The 20,873-nt window shown below is 37.0% G+C and overlaps 1 protein-coding gene across 1 annotated transcript in view; it reads left to right on the plus strand.

Annotated features, from left to right (window-relative positions):
• Window positions 1-20,873, plus strand: part of LOC122794473 (DNA polymerase nu-like) — a 1,294,839-nt gene that overhangs the window by 1,163,275 nt on the left and 110,691 nt on the right. Inside the window, exons 11-12 of the mRNA XM_044062895.1 lie at window positions 4,382-4,442; window positions 10,416-10,480. Of these exons, the coding sequence (XP_043918830.1) occupies window positions 4,382-4,442; window positions 10,416-10,480 (126 nt within the window). The remainder of the gene's footprint in view (window positions 1-4,381; window positions 4,443-10,415; window positions 10,481-20,873) is intronic.

The following is a 20,873-nucleotide window of genomic DNA, read 5'->3' on the forward strand; positions in this document are numbered from 1 at the left end:
CATCTTTCCATTCATTTCCTCAGATCCCTGAAATTCGCATAAGTCATACTAGAAAGAGTCAGTGTACATCCTGGATGAACCGTGGTACACAGGAAGACCTTGTTTCAATTTGTCCCACTTTTGATATCTCCCAAATGACTGCAATACAAACATTAGGAGCTCTTGTGGCGTGTTAATTACCTCTATCACAGAGCTTGCCCACTCCTGTAGTTCATGTTATCTCTTCAGATGTTCCACTGGAGAACTGATTTGTTTTAGAAGCAGCTAGGAAGCCCCTACTAAGTACATATATGCTAGAAAGTGGAAGTTGCTGTTTATGTTACAGAGAAGTATCCTTTTTCTCTCAGTCAGTGAATACACAGGCCTGTGCAACTTATCTCAAGCACTCAATTGATTTAAATTTTAGTTATTTTATGGGTAAGATGTATTTTCCATCATCTTGCTGCCTCTTGACCTGGTAGATTGCGGATTATGGTTTAGAATAGGCTGGCTGAGATGTTCTTAATGGGGTCTACACCTACCTCTGTCTATGATACACTTCTCTTGAAACTTGAATGTTGTAGTTGATATATTCATACATATGTATTTTGCATTAATTGGGTAAGTGGACTTAAAGGTCTTTTCATGACTTTATTCTAGGCTGCCATTATACCTATCAGGTGGGTTTCTAATTTTCTTTCTCTGACTTCCAAGAAACTTATTCAGAGTTACACAGTAACTAGGTGCCTCTTAGGACTAATCCTCATTTCCTCCCAAAGGTGCTATCCAAGCTTTTGCTTATCCAGTCAGTTTAACTTCCTTTGTTCTTCACAGGGACAGAATTTAGGTGAACTGCATCCTCCATTTTTTGGATGTTTGCTCTCAGTTGCTGTTTTACCACTGTAGGATGGATGGGTTCAGGAAAATGGAGCAATTGTTTATCAACTTGATTGATTAAGGAGAATAATGCTGCTGCCAAATAGACTCAGTCCTGGTGATTTACAACCTCTACTGTATTTTGTTATCATCTTTTTAACCGGGCATTAACAACAGATGCTGTCAACAGTTATTACTCTTACTTTTAATAAATTGGTTTAGTGCATAGGATTCTAACTAAGTGTATACCTATTGCACAGGGTTCCTCAAAGTAAAATATAACAAGTGCGAACACTCCAGTATATGATCTTTGAAAGGGTTGTCTCCTCTTGATGACTTTTAGCCTCCCTCCACACTACTTACATCTAAGCAGATTCATTAGCCATGAGTACCTCCTGCTCCTGGTCTGAGTATTCTAACTTTATCATTTTATAACCTTATAGTATTTTTTTTTTGTTTGTAGAAGTAATGCCTCTTTATTCAATAAGAGTTAAAATTTGTCATTTCCTGGTTTGTGTTCTACCTTATGCTAGCACAGAGAAGGTTTGGCATGAAATGTATGCAGTTTTGGGGTCCATGCAGCCACTACATCCTGATCAGTTATACCCTGCTGTACTACAATTTGCTGATTAGGGTTAGTAGTGCAGCAGGTTTTGCCACTAACTTTCTCCCAGGATGGGCAAGCTGGAGTCAGACACAGACTACCATCATTTCCCACCTAACCCATTTAGTAACTGAGCCACTAACCAAACTCAGGTTGCCTGGGATACAGTCCCTTTATGCACAGAGCTGGGTTTTACATATTACTTATTTTATTCACCATTATGATCCCTCTACATGTAATTAAAAAAAAAACTCTTATCTTGACTGTTGTTTTTTTAAATCCAGAACAAAACAGACCAATAAGCAAAAAGAACAGCAAACCTTGAGTCCCGGAATTTCTCAATAAAGCCTTTAATGTTCAAAACCACGATCAAACAAACGAACAGGACAATATGTTTCACGAAATGAATACTAAGCTCTTTCACCCACACACAGGGGGCATCATCAGAGTACAACATATGCTACAAAGTCATCCCTTTATATAGTACATTCCAAATAAATTAACTAACAGTTAATCAATTAACTAATTCAAACTTGCAATACAAATGTTCCTTGTCTTAAAGGAAAAATACAATTGTAGTAAAAAATAAAATAAATAATTGTTTTAACTCAAACAGTATATTTGAAAATTATTTGTAATGACATAAATTTCACTTTCAAATACAATATTTAAAAATATACACATAAATTATAAAATATAAAATCAAAATAATTTAAATATTTAAATGTGAAATATAATAGAAATGTAATATCAAATGTTATAGGTAAGACCTAAAAAAGTGTGTTGAATAGAATAAATTTGATTAATACAAAAGTGTAATGAAAAATGTATAAAATACACTTTGAATTGCCTTATAAAATATGTTATATGTACAATATGTATTACATATAAATAGTATAAATATGTTTATATAAAAGATTAACATGTAATAAATAATGTTGGTTATATATTTATTAATATAAATAATTATAAACTATGTGTAATAAATATAAATAGCATTAATGTAATATGTATATATATGTATATATATGTATATGTGTACAATTTTAATTTTTATTTTGATGGATTTATTCATGTAATTTTAGATCAACATTCATTACATTTATATATTTTCATAAACATATTTTATTACACCATTTTACATTAATGCTATTTATATTTATTACACATAGTTTATAATTATTTATATTAATAAATATATAACCAACATTATTTATTACATGTTAATCTTTTATATAAACATATTTATACTATTTATATTTAATACATATTGTACATATAACATATTTTATAAGGCAATTCAAAGTGTATTTTATACATTTTTCATTACACTTTTGTATTAATCAAATTTATTCTATTCAACATACTTTTTTAGGTCTTACCTATAACATTTGATATTACATTTCTGTTATATTTCACATTTAAATATTTAAATTATTTTGATTTTATATTTTATAATTTATGTGTATATTTTTAAATATTGTATTTGAAAGTGAAATTTATGTCATTACAAATAATTTTCAAATATACTGTTTGAGTTAAAACAATTATTTATTTTATTTTTTACTACAATTGTATTTTTCCTTTAAGACAAGGAACATTTGCATTGCAAGTTTGAATTAGTTAATTGATTAATTGTTAGTTAATTTATTTGGAATGTACTATATAAAGGGATGACTTTGTAGCATATGTTGTACTCTGGTGATGCCCCCTGTGTGTGGGTGAAAGCGCTTAGTATTAATTTCGTGAAACATATTGTCCTGTTCATTTGTTTGATCGTGGTTTTGAACATTAAAGGCTTTATTGAGAAATTCCGGGACTCAAGGTTTGCTGTTCTTTTTGCTTATTGGTCTGTTGTTTTTTTAAACAACATTAATGTACTTCTGGGTATGTTTGTATCACCTTTGCTACTTCTGTAGGTCATACTATAAAACTGTGTACTGTATATTTAGGTGTTCTGCCCAAATTCCATCTGTCTTAATAAATTCCACCTTGAGGTCCCTTGAAATCAGGTCACATGCCTCGAGACTAACCTGATCAACAAAAGTAAATAAATAAAATATGCCTTTTGGTGCCCCTGCTGCACTAGTCATTTTATGCATGTTATTATTTTTCATTTAGAGAGAGAGAGAGTAGTACACAGTGTTTGAAGCAGCAGAGCGTGATAGTTAAAGTGTTGGACTATAAAATTGTAAATAATGAGTTTAAATCCAGTCATTTTTTACTTACATACTGTGTGAAACTTAGTTGGACATGTGATCAATGAGAAGGGTTTATGCAACAATAAACAACTAATTAAATAAATTAGCTATGTAAGTATATTAGCTGCATTTATTAATTGGTTACCTATAATTTCAGATACTTTATGTTGTTTCATACTGTATACATTTTATAAAGCATTATTAATAGTTAAATATTAGATTTTAGTGTGCATATGAAGGGCTGCCACTCGTGATGCCAGCCATCTGAGTTTGAACAGCAGTCCATGTGCCACAGAGCTGATGAGAGAAGGGAAGGAATGAGTATATGGAAGCTAACTCCCCCTTCCTGGGGTAGGGGTTGCACGTTTTAAAGTGTCATCTCTTTTGTGGAAGAATAAGGATGCAGCACTGGGCAGGTGCAGTGCTGCATGGGCAGGTAAAATTGTGGACTGAGATACATGAGTAGAAGCATTTACATGGTTTCATTATTGACATCCTCCTATGTTGTGCATCTAAGATGAATAGAAGGGTAGGCCAGAGACAGATAATCAGAACTGGGTTCCTCTGCCTGACTTTCAGCTCTTGTGGGAGATAAATTAGTTATTTGGGATAGTTATTCTGGCAAAAAGACACTTGATAGTCAAGAGGCTAGGAGAAAATATTGTAAATAAAATTACATTTAAATTTAGAAATGTATTTTAATATTGGCTTTATTTTGCAGAGGCAAGGCTTATGGCAACTCTTTTGTACTATGGAACTACGACTGATCACAGTTTTAGCAGGTATGTAAAATATATTTTATGATGAGGAAAAATAGTCTCCAAGTTCTCCCATCTGATCTGAAAGTGTAAAAGAATGTGTACAGAGAAATATATGCAACTTAAAGCCTGCTACACTACATTTTTCATCTGCTTGTATTGCCACAGTAGCCCCTACAGGACTGATAACTTCCCTACACACACACACACACACACACACACACACACACACACACACACACACACACACACACACACACACACACACACACACGCGCGCGCACACCCAAACTATAAGTGTATCCTCAAATCCCTCAGCTGTTTTGCTTCTCACCACCTCCTCTGAAGTGTAGACTGCTGTTTCAGAGAAGTGCTTGTTCACTGCTTTTTAAAATGTGTTCTCTTTACTATGCCCTTATAATCATTTAGATAACTCTTTTTTTAAGTCCCCTCTTGTACTGTATGTTGTCACGTGAGGTAATTTTGTGACTTTGTCATGTCATTCTTTCTCCCAGTCTGCCTTTGTATTATTAAAGTCTGAATCTTTCTGTGATAGACTACTTTTCCACCCCTCCATTTATGTGCCTCCAGTTGACCATCAACTAACTGGCTGCACCATTTTTTCTTTGTGTCCCCGATACTATCTCCAGGTGCTGGGACTGCACCAATTGAAGAGGAAGTGGAGCAGAGCAGCTTACAGTATCACATATGCTGATCCTGGATACCAGGGAGATTTTTTTAGTATTTTCTAACTGAGTGGAGGTAGTAACATCACATGAATCACTACATATGTCAGCTAACTTTGGCTCCCCTCAAATAATGTAGTTTTACTGGCAGTCTGTTACATGATTGGTGGCACATCCGCATCACTGAGGATATGTCTTCATCACAGAGAGAAACCTCTCCCTCCTAGGATGGGAGAGTTGGCAAAGCCTCTCTTTCTCACATTTCCATCCCCAGCTCCTCCAGTGCCTGAGCTGCTAATCAGTCTCAGACCATCTTGGTCATAGGACTCCATACCTCTATGCTGCAGAGCCAGTGCATGATAGACTCCATTTTTTTAATGCATGATAGATTTTGTGATGGGTTTTCCAGATAACCTTGGAACAGCGAGAATTTAACTATGATTTAACTATGATTACAGAAAAATATATACAGTGGATATAAACAGTTTACACACCCCTGTTAAAATGCCAGAGTTTTGTGATATAAAAAAAATGAGACCGCAATAAATCATTTCAAAACTTTTCCCACCTTTAATGTGACCTATAACCTGTACAATTCATTTGAAAAACAAACAAATCTTTTAGGGGAAAAAATATAAAAAATAAAAAAATGTACGATAAGCTGGTTGCATAAGTATGCACACCCATAAATTAATACTTTGTTGAAGCACCTTTTGATTTAATTACAGCATTCAGTCTTATCGGGTAAGAGTCTATCAGCATGGCACATCTTGACTTGGCAATATTTGCCCATCTTCCTTGCAAAAGCACTCCAAATCTGTCAGATTGCGAGGCATCTTTTCTGCCATCTTTTGGGTCACCCCACAGATTTTCTATTGGATCTTTGGCTGAGCCATTCCAAAACCTTAATTTTCTTCTGGTGAAGCCATTCTTTTGTTGATTTAGATGTATGCTTGGGGTCATTGTCATGTTGAAAGGTGAAATTCCTCCTCATCTTCAGCTTTCTAGCAGATGCCTGAAGGTTTGGGCCCAAAAGTGACTGGTATTTGGAAATGTTCATAATTCCCTCCACCTTGACTAAAGCCCCAGTTCCAGCTGAAGAAAAGCAACCCCAAAGCATGATACTGCCACCACCATGCTGCACAATGGGGATGGTATTCTTTTGGTGATGTGAAGTGTTGTTTTGCGCCAAATGTACCTTTTGAAATTGTGGACAAAAACTTCAACCTTGGTCTCATCAGACCATAACACATTTTTCCACAAGCTTTTGGGAGACTTGATGTATTGTTTTGCAATTTTTAGCTGGGCCTAGATGTTTTTCTGTGTAAGAAAAGGCTTCCATCTTGCAACCCTACCCCATAGCCCAGACATATGGTGAATGCAGGAGATTGTTGTCACATGTAGTACACAACCAGTACTTGCCAGAAATTCCTATAGCTCCTTCAGTGTTTCTGTAGGTCTCTAGGCAGCCTCCCTGACCAGTTTTCATCTTGTCTTTTGATCAATTTTGGAGGGACGTCCAGTTCTTTGAAACGTCACTGTTGTGCCATATTTTCTCCACTTTTGGGTGACTGTCTTCTCTGTGTTCCATGGCATATCCAATGCTGTGGAAATTTTTTTGTACCCTTCTCCTGACTGATACTTTTCAACAATGAGATCCCTTTGATGCTTTGTAAGCTCTCTGCAAACCATGGCTTTTGCTGTAGCAGGCAAATGAGTAAATGCCAGGAAAATCCTACTAGGACAGCTGAACTTTATTTGGAGTTAATCAGAATCTCTTTAATTGATGGCAGGTGTGTACTCAAGAAGACTGAATGTTGTAATTAAATCAAAAGGTGCTTCAACAAAGTATTAGTTTAAGGGTGTGCACACTTATGCAACCAGCTTATTGTACGATTTTTATTTTTTATATTTTTCCCCTAACAGATTTGTTTGTTTTTCAGTTGAATTGTACAGGTTATAGGTCACATTAAAGGTGAGAAAAGTTTTGAAATTATTTATTGTGGTCTCATTTTTTTTATATCACAAAAACCTGGAATTTTAACAGGGGTGTGTAAACGTTTTATATCCACTGTATGTTTCTGTAAAATGGTTTCCTATTGTATCAACATTTATACTCTTGACAGGACTGATTTCTAGTCATTGTTCTTTAACCTCATATCACAAGCAATAACAACATAAGTCTTGTGGGAATGTAGCAAATTTTCAAATAAAAAGTACTACTAATGCTCGTGGTATTAAGAACCATCAGAGTTGCATCAAATGTTGCTATCTTTGAATTGTTAAATTTCTGACCAGGCAAAAATGTTGTCTTGTGTTAGTGAAATATTGTAAAATATCTGCTGCAAAAACACTCTTACCTTGACTTGACAAGTGCACACCATCCTGTCTAAACACATGGGTGTACAAAACTAGGCCTGGATGTTCCACACATTTCCATTCTTTAAAGTGGGGCATTTTTTTAATGTAGGTATTTACCTGAAAAATATTTTCATTTACACTGACATGAGTCTACTTTCTACATGTGGTTTATGAAAAATACATCCTATTACCAGTACAAGTTATGCTATGCTATGTATGAGAGCTGTAAGTTCCTATTAATAGAGTGTTCTTGCAGATGGGATTATTTGCACCAAAATTAATTAAAACATCTCCTTACTTCCTTACATTAAGGAATTTATCACATCCTGTAATTTTGCTGCTGGCAAGCATAACACTATACAATGTTCATTATCTTCTTGGCAGAAATAAGTATCAGTTCCTCTAATAACTGAATTTCCAATTAAAAGTATATAATTTCTGACTAAATCTGAATAGTCTCCATCTTCTAATTCAGTAATATCTGTTCCATCAAGTTTTACAAAGGACAATTAATCATATTAATCCTACTGTTTTCATTGCTTATTACATTTTCAAAAATACAGTTCTTATCTGGCTGCCTTTCTACTCCACAGATTGAAACATGTCAGCTTTAGCCTTTCTCTTTTTTTTTTCAATCCTTCCAAGTTCAGTTTTGATTTCTTCCTTTTTTCTACATTCTGTGTTGGAAAAGTGATGCCTTGTTCTGTAGACTGAATATTTTCTGACTGAACATTATTGTCATTCTTTGTAATCTGTGTGTTACATAAAGTAGCGTCCTTTTTAGTATATATTATCTATGCATTATATACATTAATCAGTTTTTTCTTCTTTATTTGTTATGAACTTCTTCCTTTCTTCCTTTACTTCTACATGCTGAATACTTGTATGAGTGCATCCTGAATTCCAAAGCATGTCATTTCACTTGCTCGCCTGTTAACCACATACGCTAATTCTGAAGTTGTGCTACCCCTCAGGCATAAAGGGAATCATTGATAGCATTAGTTCATAGGTTCATGGGTGTGTACTAGGCTAATGGCCATGAGGCCTTTACAAGCCTAGCCCATAGAAGTGCCCTGGCATTGTGCCGCCCGTCGTTAGTTCCCAGTGCCTCTGTCAAGTAGAGCCACTGGAGTGATCCCTGGGGTAAACTTTCTATTTCCCATCCACTCATCAAGATTTTGCTTGAAGAGGGTAGTGAGGTGCTGTGCTTGACATGTATGGGAAGTCTATTCCAGAGCATGGGTAGTGTCTGGGTTATGAACCTGTCCCTCCAGCATGTTCTGTTGATTGTGGTAATGAGGTTGAGGTCTCTGGAGCGTGTGGTGCGGAGGGATTGGGATTTCTTTAGATGTAGCATTTCTAACAGAGCTGGGTCAGACATGGCTTTGTAAGTCAAGCAGAGATTGCCTTTTAGTAGATGATATGAGACAGAGTATAACTGGAGTTTTTTGAGTCTGTTCATGTAGGACATATGTTTAAGGTGTAGGAACGTCTTTGTGTGGTACTTTTGTGGCCTCTCCAGCTGTTGCAGGTGTCTAGTGAGGTACATGCCAAATGGGGCATTATACTCTGTGATTGGTCTAATGAGGAAAGAGTAGAGAGAAATGTTGACCTCTTTCTTCCAGGATCCAAAACCCTTGGTAATGAGATGTGCCACACAGAAGGACTTTCTGACCACAGTGGCAATGTGGGGGTCGAAGGAGAGGTTGCTGTCAACCTGTGTCCCCAGATCTCTTATAATGCCTTCAGTGTTCAGTGGGCTCCCATCAATGTGGTAATTAGTGGGAACTGAGTTTTTCCCAAAGGGGATGACGACACATTTTTTGGCATTAAGCTTAAGGCCATGGGTTTGACACCATTCATTGGTCTCAGTGAGGCCTTTCTGTAGGATGTCTGCATTACTTGGGGAGTTAATAATGGCTCCCAGCTTGCAGTCGTCTGCGAATTTGGTCATCCAGAGTCCCTCCATGTTGGCCTGTACTTCTGAGAAGTAAATGCAAAACAGGAGAGGACCCAGGACCGATCCCTGTTTGTCTCCACTTGTGACTGGTCGGCAGTCTAACTTGGAGTCCGCTACTTTCACACTGTGGGTTCTATCTGGGAGTAGGTTTGCAACCCACCTAACGATATAGGGGTTGATGCCTAGTTTGCTGAGTTTATCAATAATTCCTGAGTATATTTAACAAGTATTGGTGTGAGGTACATCTTCCATATCTGTGGGTGCAAGGGAGAGTAGCACCATGCAAAAAATATGTTTGTTATATGCTATAGTGTTTCATGATACATAACTGAATATCTCATAAGAGATCTATAGCACAAACTATATATTATGTAGTTTATGAGAAATGGTACATTAGTGATGTGTGCTTCACATGCCACAAGTTACACTCATCCGATTTATTAGTTGTGTATATCATTTTGAGTATATATGAGGCTATATTTTCCATAGATTTTTATACTCACCATTTTCTTGATAAACATAGTTTCTACTATTTCAGCATAGCTGATGGAGTGGAATAAATCTCTGTCTAAGAGGAACAATTTAATTAACGGTTTTCAGAACTTATTCTTTTAGGAAATATATTAAATTTAATGTAAAGGTACAGCGAATGTTGTACGAAAGTGAGTAAGGCATCCACTTTGACATGCTGATTTCTGTCTGTACACCAAATCCAGGAATACTAATTCTGTTATACAGATATGACACACCTGAATTCATATGCAAAGTAGTTGAGACTGTATTTTTCACTTTAAGTATTCTTCCTTCATAGTACTCTGTGTGTTGACAGAATAATCTAAATTATGTGAGATGATGTCTGCACTGTAGGGGATGTGTTAACATAACTTCTTGAATTGAATGGTTATGTAATGTAGCTTGTTGTTATTAAATAAAAAAGTAGACATTCTTAAGGGAATATAAATCCTCTCAATTTTTTATTTGTGTTTGCAGTGATGGAGACTCACAAGATTCATGTAGATAAAGCAGGACTTAAAAGAACATCATTGCTTCTTGAGGTATGTTTCCATATATTTTTTTTACATTCTATGTGTTCGTCTTGATTCATCCCCCATAATAAACATTTCAAATATGATTTAAAGAATGTGACTTCTGTAATGTAAAATATGTACTGCATTGAAAGCATAACAATATCACGTCAAAATGAACACAATTGTTGCGTACTGAGATGGCTAACTGTAAAGAAGAAAGTATAAAGAGGTATCATCTCTCTGATGGAATATTAATTCTTATATTATTGTTGTGTGGAATAAAGATTACCAGGTCTTCTGCATGCTGATGATCTGTTGGTATAGTGCATCCTAATGACTGCTATGGTTTATGTACAGCTGTGATGTATAGGCATTGTAATGCAAATTCGTAACCTGAGTAGAGAAAACCATGTTCCTTTCTTGTAAAAAAGAACAGAAGAAGAGAGACAGAGGAAAAAAGGCCTGAGAGTCTGCAAAGGAGGCAGACTGAGAGAGATGAGACAACTGCAAAGCCTTAGAGTTAGATAAGAAACTGCTAAACAGTGGTGTTTGTTTTCTTTTCAATGGCAAGGAATGTAGACCGAACTGAAATTACAGACAGTGTTGCAAGTTTGATTGTAAGAATTTAATTTGGAGAAAAGCACTGTGATGGACGAAAAATATTTCTGCGAGAAATTCTGAGACTATTCTGAGATATATTAATGAAGCATAACAAGTCCTCATATTACTAAATAATTAAGTAATACTGATTGTTTTATTTTACAACTCCATTTTATATATGTTTTGCTGAAGCTAATGATGTATATTAAAAATGGTGTGCTTCCTCATTGGAAGAATCTAACAGAAAGGAGGCATGAGGCATTAAGTTAAAATGGTGAATCAAGTTAAATGTGCGATTTCAGTGAGATAGTGATTAATCAGAATACTATATAAGGGAAAATGTGGGCAAACTTCAATCTCTGCTGTTGATAATCACAATGTGAAATGTATGGAAAATGCTTTTGAATTGCTGTGAGCTTAACAAAGTGAATTTCAGAGCATGTATTATAATGGAGGGGGGGGGGGGCAACTCTCCCATAGAAGTACTGTTGAATAAAATCCTGAACGATAGCCTAGTAATGTACTTCAAAGAAGTAGTGTGAAATGTGTTTAAAATCTGTTAAGCTTTTTTTTTGCCTGAACTGTCTTCCTTAAATCCAGAGTGAAGTGCAAGTTTTAATTGCTGCTTGTTACATTCTACTAACTAGAGTCATTAAACATCTCTTTGCCTCAGCCAAGAAACAGAAATGTGGCTCAAAGAGTGAAGTGAGTAAAATAATTATTAAACCAAGTTTAAAAGAACTGCATTAGAAACAGTGACAAGTGATATAAAACTGATGAAAGCTTGCTTAACCGTGAGTTACACAATGAATGCACTAAGCTGGTAAAGGAAATGCATCAGGAAAATATAGCTGCAGCTTTAAGTTTGTGGAAAAGAACACTATTGACAGAAATTAGTTAAAAATGACATTGAACACTTCAGAGAAGCAAAAAAAGATAAAAATACTACATAAAACAGCAAACACTTCATTTAATAAAATATGCACTTCTATTGCCTTGACTTAACAGCCTTCAAAGGAAGTGATGTATAAAACAGTAACTATTCAGTTTATACTAACTCCAACTCAGTCATCCGTGAATTAAATCAAACAATTTTTAATAAATTAATTAATTAAATACTTCTGATTAACTTCCTTGTTTAACCATTTTGGTGGCAAAATACCATACTTCAAAATGCAAACACTTTCCTTATACAGATGTTTTTCTTCATTTTCATTAACTTTAATTTGTAATATATATATATATATATATATATATATATATATATATATATATATGTATATAGTGGCCAACAAAACATCAATATTCTTATGATGAACAGTAGTAAACTGTTCAGCTACAGTAATATGCGATTTACTTTTTTACTGTTGAAAGAAATTGCTGTGAAGCTGGGTATAAGATCATAGGTTGTTACGAGGCTAATGACCACTAGGACCCTTATAATTCTAGCCATGTACCAAAAACCATTTGGGTTCTGAGTATCATGGGCATCTATATGAGGGGGTCATGTTAAGAGGGTGGTAACTAAGGATTTGTGGGGGAAGTGTTAGGGTAATAATGTTCTTATTGAAGGCCTCTGTCTATAAAGAATATGGAAGTCAGACCAGGGGTAAATTTATGAGTTCCCATCCAGTTGTCAAGGTTTTATTTCACTAGGGTCAGGGATGAACTCTCTTTTACATGGATGGGGAGCCTATTTCATAGTGTGGGGTTCCTTTCGGACACATATCTGTCTCTCCAGCATGTACTTTTATGTCAAAAGCAAAGTTGACATCCTTGGATCTAGTGTTTTTGGTGCTGTTTGTATTGCACATGTGCAACAGATCCATCAGTGCTGGGTGTAAAGAAGCAGTGTAAGCCAGCCAAAAAGCCCCTGTCAGCAGCCTGTAGGAGACTATGTACAGAAGCAGAGCTTTTAGGCAATCAGTGTAGAATGGAGTATTCATGCCCTGAATTCTCCTGGTGTGAAATCTTTGTGGCATTCCAGCTATTACAAGTGTCTGGTTAGATGTATGCCAAAGGGGGTGTGGCAAAAGGAGATACTGCCAGCACAGCTAGCTGGAATTTTGTAAATAATTATATGTCATTGGTGAATATCAAAATGATTTATACAAGATGCTTGTGTTACAAATGTATTAGAACTGTATGTCATGTGTATATCAAACTACTTGTACAGATGTGTGTGTTGAAAAGGTATTTGTAAAGTGTTTGAAATGTAACCACAGTGTGCCCTGCTGGAAGAGAATGGAAATGTGCATGCACTATTGTAACTGTTTAAATGTATATATTTTAACAGTGGAAACTGGAATACAGGAGTTTAAACTCAGTCCAGAAAACTGTAGAAAAATGTCTGAAATTAAATTACTTTATAGGCTACGCATTAAAGAGACTATCTCTCAAGTTATCAATGCAGCTAGAGACACAAAGTCTGTACTAGGAAGCTTTCTGTATTTTTTTCTCCAAACATCTTTATTAAATTTTCACGTGTGACAAAGGTAGTCTTACATTTATATAAATGAAAAACATACAAAATGATACCACTTTAGATGCAAACAGTTTACATCACATACACCATTGAAACAACTGTAGTTGCAAACATTATACATCACTTATAAACCATTCAGTCATTGTCAGTTAAGTATTGTATGGCTCATTCAAATCCTACCTCTTAAACCTCATTCCTGCTCTGCATATATTGTTCCTACAGTTCCCATTTTTTCCTATGAAACTTGCTCCTTAGCTTTCTAAATTCCAATTCCAGTTGTTTTATCTGTGTTACTATATTCACTGCTTCTAGTAAAGTTGGTCTAGACTTTGTTTTCCTATTTCTAGAAATTGCTTTTTTGGCAGCCACCATAATTAGGCTCAGCAAGGCTTTACTTTGTCAAGGCAATTCCGATTCTGTAGCATAACTCAAAAAAATCATCTCCCCAGTCAGTCCAATCTGCTCACCTAGCATCTTAGACAGAGCTGCCTGCAAGAAATCCCTAAAGTCTGCCAGCTCTTTACACTGCCAAAAATATGTTCTCAGCTACCACTTTCTTGACTGTCACACCTCCAACATTTGCCATCCACCTGAGGAAAAATTCTTTGGAATCTACTTGGGGTATAAAAATACCTATTTAAACACTCCCAGGCAAAGATTCTAAATCTTCTAGACTTTGTTGCACATTTGGGAGATATACATATACCCCCCATTGTCTGTTTGTAAATTGCTTATCCAGTCTCTCTTCCCAATCCTTTCTAAGCTCCTCTGATTCTTATAATTATCATGCAATATTTTATATGCTTTATGAATTATTCCTTTTTTAACAGCAGCTTCTGTTCTAGATTCTGTTAAAAATTCTATCAGTGCTGATCTTTCATTTAGGAGTCCCTTATTTCTTTCTCTTTGCCTATGCTCTGATATCAATCCTTGATAGGGAAGGCAATCTGTAACCTGGAGTCCAAATATATTCTTGACCTTTTTCCATTCTATTACCTTTCCCTTTCCAGTTATTTGCTCCCAATACCTTGGTTCCTTTGCCAGTTTTCTCCAATAAATTCCAGCCCCTCTTGCCTAGTATCTGTATCTCTGACCGCAGTCATCCCTATCTGCAAAATCTCTTTTCTCCATTCTCATGAGGAAGCTTTCTGTATTGTACGTGGAGTGAACTAATTGGTACTTTTGAAGCATGGAGGAATGCAATTGTTTTATGATTTCCAGCATCTGCCAAAGATCTGAGCAAAAGCCCTTCTCTGTATATTTTTACAGGTAGACGTTAAATGACACGAGTTTCAACAATGGGGGTTTTGGCCTGAGAACTAGAAGTCAGATGACAAGAAATGATGTCATTCTGCAAACTATCCCAGTAGAAATATTTTAGATATTAAATTAAAAAGTATCTTAGTGAGACAGAGCATTTTGTATTCGGTCTTGGACCTGTCAAGAACCATTCACCACACATCTCCCTTGTTCTAATAGTAAGTTACTAGGGAATAGTATAATTCTCTTAGATTCAGTCAGGAATATAGTAAAGCTTAGTTTAGATATTTTCTTTATTTGTGTGAGTCTGTCCTGCAATGTTATTTTAAATATTTCCTCTGGTTTTCAACTCTGATGTCACTGTGAATATATATTTAGTATTGTCTTGTTCTTTTATTGTTTATTTTTAAATATATTTAAAAATAAACAATAAAAGAACAAGACAACTGTGAATATATATTTAGTATTGTCTTGTTCTTTTATTGTTTATTTTTAAATATATTTAAAAATAAACAATAAAAGAACAAGACAATACTAAATATATATTCTCAGTGACATCAGAGTTCAAAACCAGAGGAAATATTTAAAATAACATTGCAGGACAGACTCACACAAATAAAGAAAATATAATTGTGCTGTTACTGATGGATAGAATCACATTAGACAACTTTGACAGAGTGCTGCTCGCTATATTTTTATCTGTGACTGCATAACTGTCTTGAGGTTTCTTCTAATAGATGTTTTTCCAATTGGCTCAGTATCTGCATATACTAGTAGTTGGTTCAAGACATATTTTGCTGCATACAGTAGCTATTTGCTCAGTTTTTTTTTGTAATCTTTATAATATATCTTTACCATCTCAAAGTGCTTACTCCTGTCTGTACTCTTCTTTTCTAGACTTAACACCACTCTTAAGTATTCAACTGCGATACCACCTTTATCATTCTTATAAGAAAAGCGCAGTCCGGGTCTGAACTGTCTGCAAACAGCTAAAGTTAACTTTGAGTATGTGTCTACCTGTTTGAGCCAATATTCATTTTCCCCTGGAGAGCATTCTGCTTTGGCTTGTAAGCAACCCCCCCCCCCCCACACACACACACACTCATCTTCCACTTTCTCTCTTATTCCTTTCTGTTAGCAAATAGTATCCATAACCGTTCAATACTGTGTGTTTGTTAGTTTAAACTGAGACCACAGTAGCCTACTGATACAAGGCTATCCTGTTTTTCCACCTGAGGAGTGGTTAAGAAATGACTTACAGTTTCAGAGCAGTCCTTGGTCAGTTGTGCTTGTTTCTTAAACACAAACTTGTCTTTGCTTTGGCTCATTAGCAGCAGTACAAAGAACTTCCTGCTCACACCCTTGTTCTCCCCTCCCCCTTCCCTTTTTATTACCTTAAGACAATCCCAAAGTTAATAAATAGTACCTGTGGCATGCACCATTTTTAAAACTATAACCACCCTTGTCACTATCATATGTTCATTTATCAGTTAACTCTGTTACCTGATTGTTTCCAGCCCCCTCATAAGAGCAACTAACAGGGTCTCTACCCGCTTTGCTCCCCACCCTGCCCCCTATTCCCTCCCGCCCCCAGTGGTCCCACCTTTATTACACTTACAAACCCCTCCCATCTTTCCAATAGCCAACCACAGCGCTAACCCAATACTACCTCCTCTATCTTCCCACTACTATCACACCTCCTCAGCTAACATGTACAAGCATACCTTACCTATGCTCACTGCATGCACTCTCCTTGCATATCTTACATCCTACCAAAGCTCCATCATTCCCCTACTCAACCACTACCACTGTACTACTACTCACACCACCGCTCATGTCTCACCCTCACTCAGCTCCCCTCCCACCAACTCAAGAACCATCCCTATGCACCCCCCACATATTCTACCAACTATATTACTCAAACATAAAGCATCCCTACAACTTAACATAGTAACCCTCCCACCATACCTACTACCCACAGAGCATAATCATAAAGTTTCCCTTATAAACAAACACATTCAAAAACTGAGAAAACTAATAATCTCATGCATATCAAAACTAGCCCTAAGTGGAGACATCCACCCCAACCCTGGCCCTACCATCTCCAACCCCAATCCTCATAATCAGACTAGAAACCACAACTTCTCCCATATTACAGCCAATAGAAAGCCAAGTGACTTCCTTCTACTAAGCCTAAATATTAGAAGTATATCCAATAAAGTCCATGAATTCCAGGCCACCATAGACTTGTACTCCCCAGATATAGTCATCCTGACAGAAACCTGGCTAAAACCTCACATTACCAGTGAGCAAATACTCCCTACAGGTTATGGCATACTAAGAGTAGACCGGCTAAACAAGAAAGGAGGCGGTGTAGCTATAATATTTAAACAGCATCTAAACATCCAGATCTTAAAATCATCAGCTCCACAAATAGGCAATGAAGAAAAAATATATACCAACCTCAAAATAAACCAAAACAAAACCATCAACATAATTGGATGCTACTTCCCACCTGGCCAAAACATCCCTCCACTAGAAAACCTCCTCAGCTGTTCTACACACCATCTCCCCCAAGATTCTATAATTTTAGGTGATTTCAATATTGACTGGCAATCCTGTTCTGGCAACCATTCAACCCATCATGTAAACCTTCATGACTTCACCCAACTAGTCCAGTCGCCAACCAGGATAAATAAAAACTTAAGCAAGCACACTACCCTGGATTGGATACTAGTCAGGAAGAGCCCCCAGTCATATATAACAGGCTGCTTATCAGATAGCCTCAGTGATCACTCTCCTACATTCCTACTCAAAAAATACCTATACCAAGCTAAACCTGTCATCTACCGTCAAATACGTAAAAAAACTAAACTTTAACCCACTCACATTCATCTCATCCCTCAAAGAATGTAACTGGCATCCTCTAAAGTACCTCAGTCTTGTTGACGCAGTTGAATTTTTTAATACTACCTTCCTGAGCATCCTTAATTACCATGCCCCCATAAGACTTTTCAGAATCAAAGCACAACCCTCCCCATGGCTACAGAAAACCTCTAAGTCAGAAATGAAAAACGGGGATAAAGCCTGGGAGCACTGGCGCAAAACTAAAACCCCCTCAACTAGACAGAAATTCCTAGAACAACGCAATAGAGTCAAAAAGCTAATAAAACAGGACAAATTCCAATACTACCAGTCTGCCCTAGACTCCTTCCAACACAGCCCCAAATAATTCTGGTCCTCCATAAACTTCATCCTCCACCCAAGTAAAGTCAGTACCTCTCCTCCTAACATCCCTCACTCCTCAGAAAATATTGCTACCTCATTCAACACTTACTTCACACAAATCATATTATCACTAATTAAACAACACAACCCCCCTCCCCTCCAACCCACACCTTCAACTAGTAATCTCCCCACTGCCTTTTCTTTTTCTCCTGTACCTACCTCCAACATAGAAAAACTCTTAACTAAACTTAAGCCCACCAAATTAGCAGCAGACAACCTCCCAAGTGAATACCTACAAATCGCAGCTGATGCTCTGGCCTACCCAGTATCCATCTTGATTAACCGATCTCTGTCAGAAAGTTACGTTCCCACACTGTGGAAAGTATCACATATAATTCCCCTTCACAAAGGCGGACCCTCCACAGTACTAATCAATTACCACCCCTTAGCTATTCTCTCTCCACTCTCCAAAATACTAGAGAGATGCATACACTCTCAAGTCTCAGACTACCTCCTTACTAACAACCTCCTTTCCAATACTCAGCATGGTTTCCGACCAAACCATAGCACCACCACTGCCTTACTCTCCTTTACTAACACTATCCTTCAGAATAAAAGCAATGGCTGTCTCTCCTCTGCTATTTTCCTCGACCTATCTAAAGCATTTGACATGGTCCCACACAAACAACTTATCTCTGTCCTCAGTAACCTATCCTTCTCACAATCAGTCACCAACTGGTTTCAGAGTTACCTGTCTGACCACCAACAATCCGTTGTATGGCAGAATGACATATCTCCCCAACTACCTGTCTCCATAGGGGTTCCCCAAGGATCCATCCTTGGACCCCTACTTTTCTCTGTTTTCACCAATAATCTAGCCTCTGCCACAAAACATGGCACACTCATACAATACGCAGATGACTCAACCATCATCTGCTCAGCCCAGTCCCTACCCAAACTGCAAAAAGTCACAGAAAGCCTTTTCCTCTGTTGAAACTTAGTTATCCAATGCCCAATTAATACTCAACCCAGACGAAACTAAACTACTCATCTTCCAGCCCACCAAACATACTCAAAACAACTCTCACTTTAACATTACAGCTAAAGACAACACTGCTATATATGCAACTGAACACACCAAATTGCTAGCAGTGGAAATAGACAATAAACTATTTATTTATTTTATTTTTTATTTATTTAACATTTGTTGACCGGGAAAGTGGGTAACAATAAACTAAAATTTGACATTCACATATCCATGACCATAAAAAAGTCCACCAAAAAACTAGGAGCGTTATACAGAAATAAGCAACTTCTCACCAAAGCAGCAAAGATTTCAATAGCAAATTCCCACCTTATCTCCACCCTACTTTATGTCTCTCCAATATATACCAACCTAAGGCAATGCGATCTAAACAAGCTAGAGACCTCCTACAACAAAATCGCCAAATTCACCACAGGGGCATCCCACCGTAGTCACTACTGTCTCTCACTTGCTGAACTGGGCTGGCTTGAACTCCCTCATCTCCTTCCATGGTATCAACTCTCACTCGCCCACAAACTAGTAAACCATCCACTAAATGTCCCATCCCTCCAGAATCTACTCCAACCCTATCGCACCACCAGACCACTAAGATCCAGCAACAAAAATCACTTGCAGATCACTAAAGCCAATAACTCTGCTGGTGAAGCACTATTGTCTTATGCCATAGCCAAATTATGGAACTCCCTCCCACCCACAATTACCTCCATACCATCATGCACCCACTTCAAAACTTTACTAAAAGCACACCTAAAAACATGCTGGCTATGCCCTTGCAGCTCCCACTCTAGTATCACCCACACCCCATCCAACCACTAACTACCTTGAGTAAAGCAAGCTCAGATGCTCATAAGCCTAGTGCTTATTATACAGCAGGAACTTCTTATTGTAACATTTGTTAATGTCTGTTATGTACTTCACAGGTAAAGATTCTAGTTGTCTACTGATGTACTATGTTCATCATCTGTAAATATGTTGTAAGTAATTGCTATGTAAATTGTTAATCGCTATGTAATCCAGTGTAACTACAGTCTGTTTATTTTAACTGTGGAGCTTTTCTCCCCGGGCCTCCCGTGAAAATGGACCTACGTCCAGTCGGACACTGCCGGTCAACAAATATAAAAAAATAAATAAATAAAAATATTTAAACCTTTCATTTTGGCTGATCTGTGTAAAGATATTTAAGTTTTGAGTGTACTTGAATATTTATTTGGTGACACTGTGTGGGCCAATCCTAATAGCTTTGCTCTTGGTCAAACTACCATTTATAGTAATGTTAATGTTACACAGTAAGATTGGACACCCTTTGTTAAGTGCCCTAAAGTAGCTGATAAGGAGTGACTGGTGGCAGTGGAAATTACCTTATAGTCTGGGCTGAAGGGTGCATAGTTAGTAAATCTATACCTGGCTTTCCCAGGTGTGTGTGTGTGTGTGTGTGTGTGTGTGTGTATGTAAATCAAGTCTCAAAGAGTGTGTGTGACAGCTATTTTGACAGGGGCATGAAACATTGCTTGGACAGAGAGGGTGCTGGAGGTCTTGGCTTGGTCACTCAGCTGAAATCTCAACTCTATGGCTGTGCCAGTGAGGAGTCTTATTGGGGATCTGAAGAAAGAGGGAGAAACCTGCCCCGGATTGACTGTGGTCTCTGTGTGCTCTTAAGGGAAATTGCACTTGATGCAGAGAGCTGCATCTGGAAATATTGTGTGAGTACCTGTTATCCTCTCAGTGAACTTCCCCCCACAGGTTCCAGTGGTGAGGACTGAGGCTTCTTGTTTACTGGCTGGCAGTAGTGGGTTGTAACAGGG

This window comes from Protopterus annectens, chromosome 2.part1 (genome assembly GCF_019279795.1).
Source record: "Protopterus annectens isolate FY-2018-M chromosome 2.part1, PAN1.0, whole genome shotgun sequence".
NCBI lineage: Eukaryota > Metazoa > Chordata > Ceratodontiformes > Protopteridae > Protopterus > Protopterus annectens.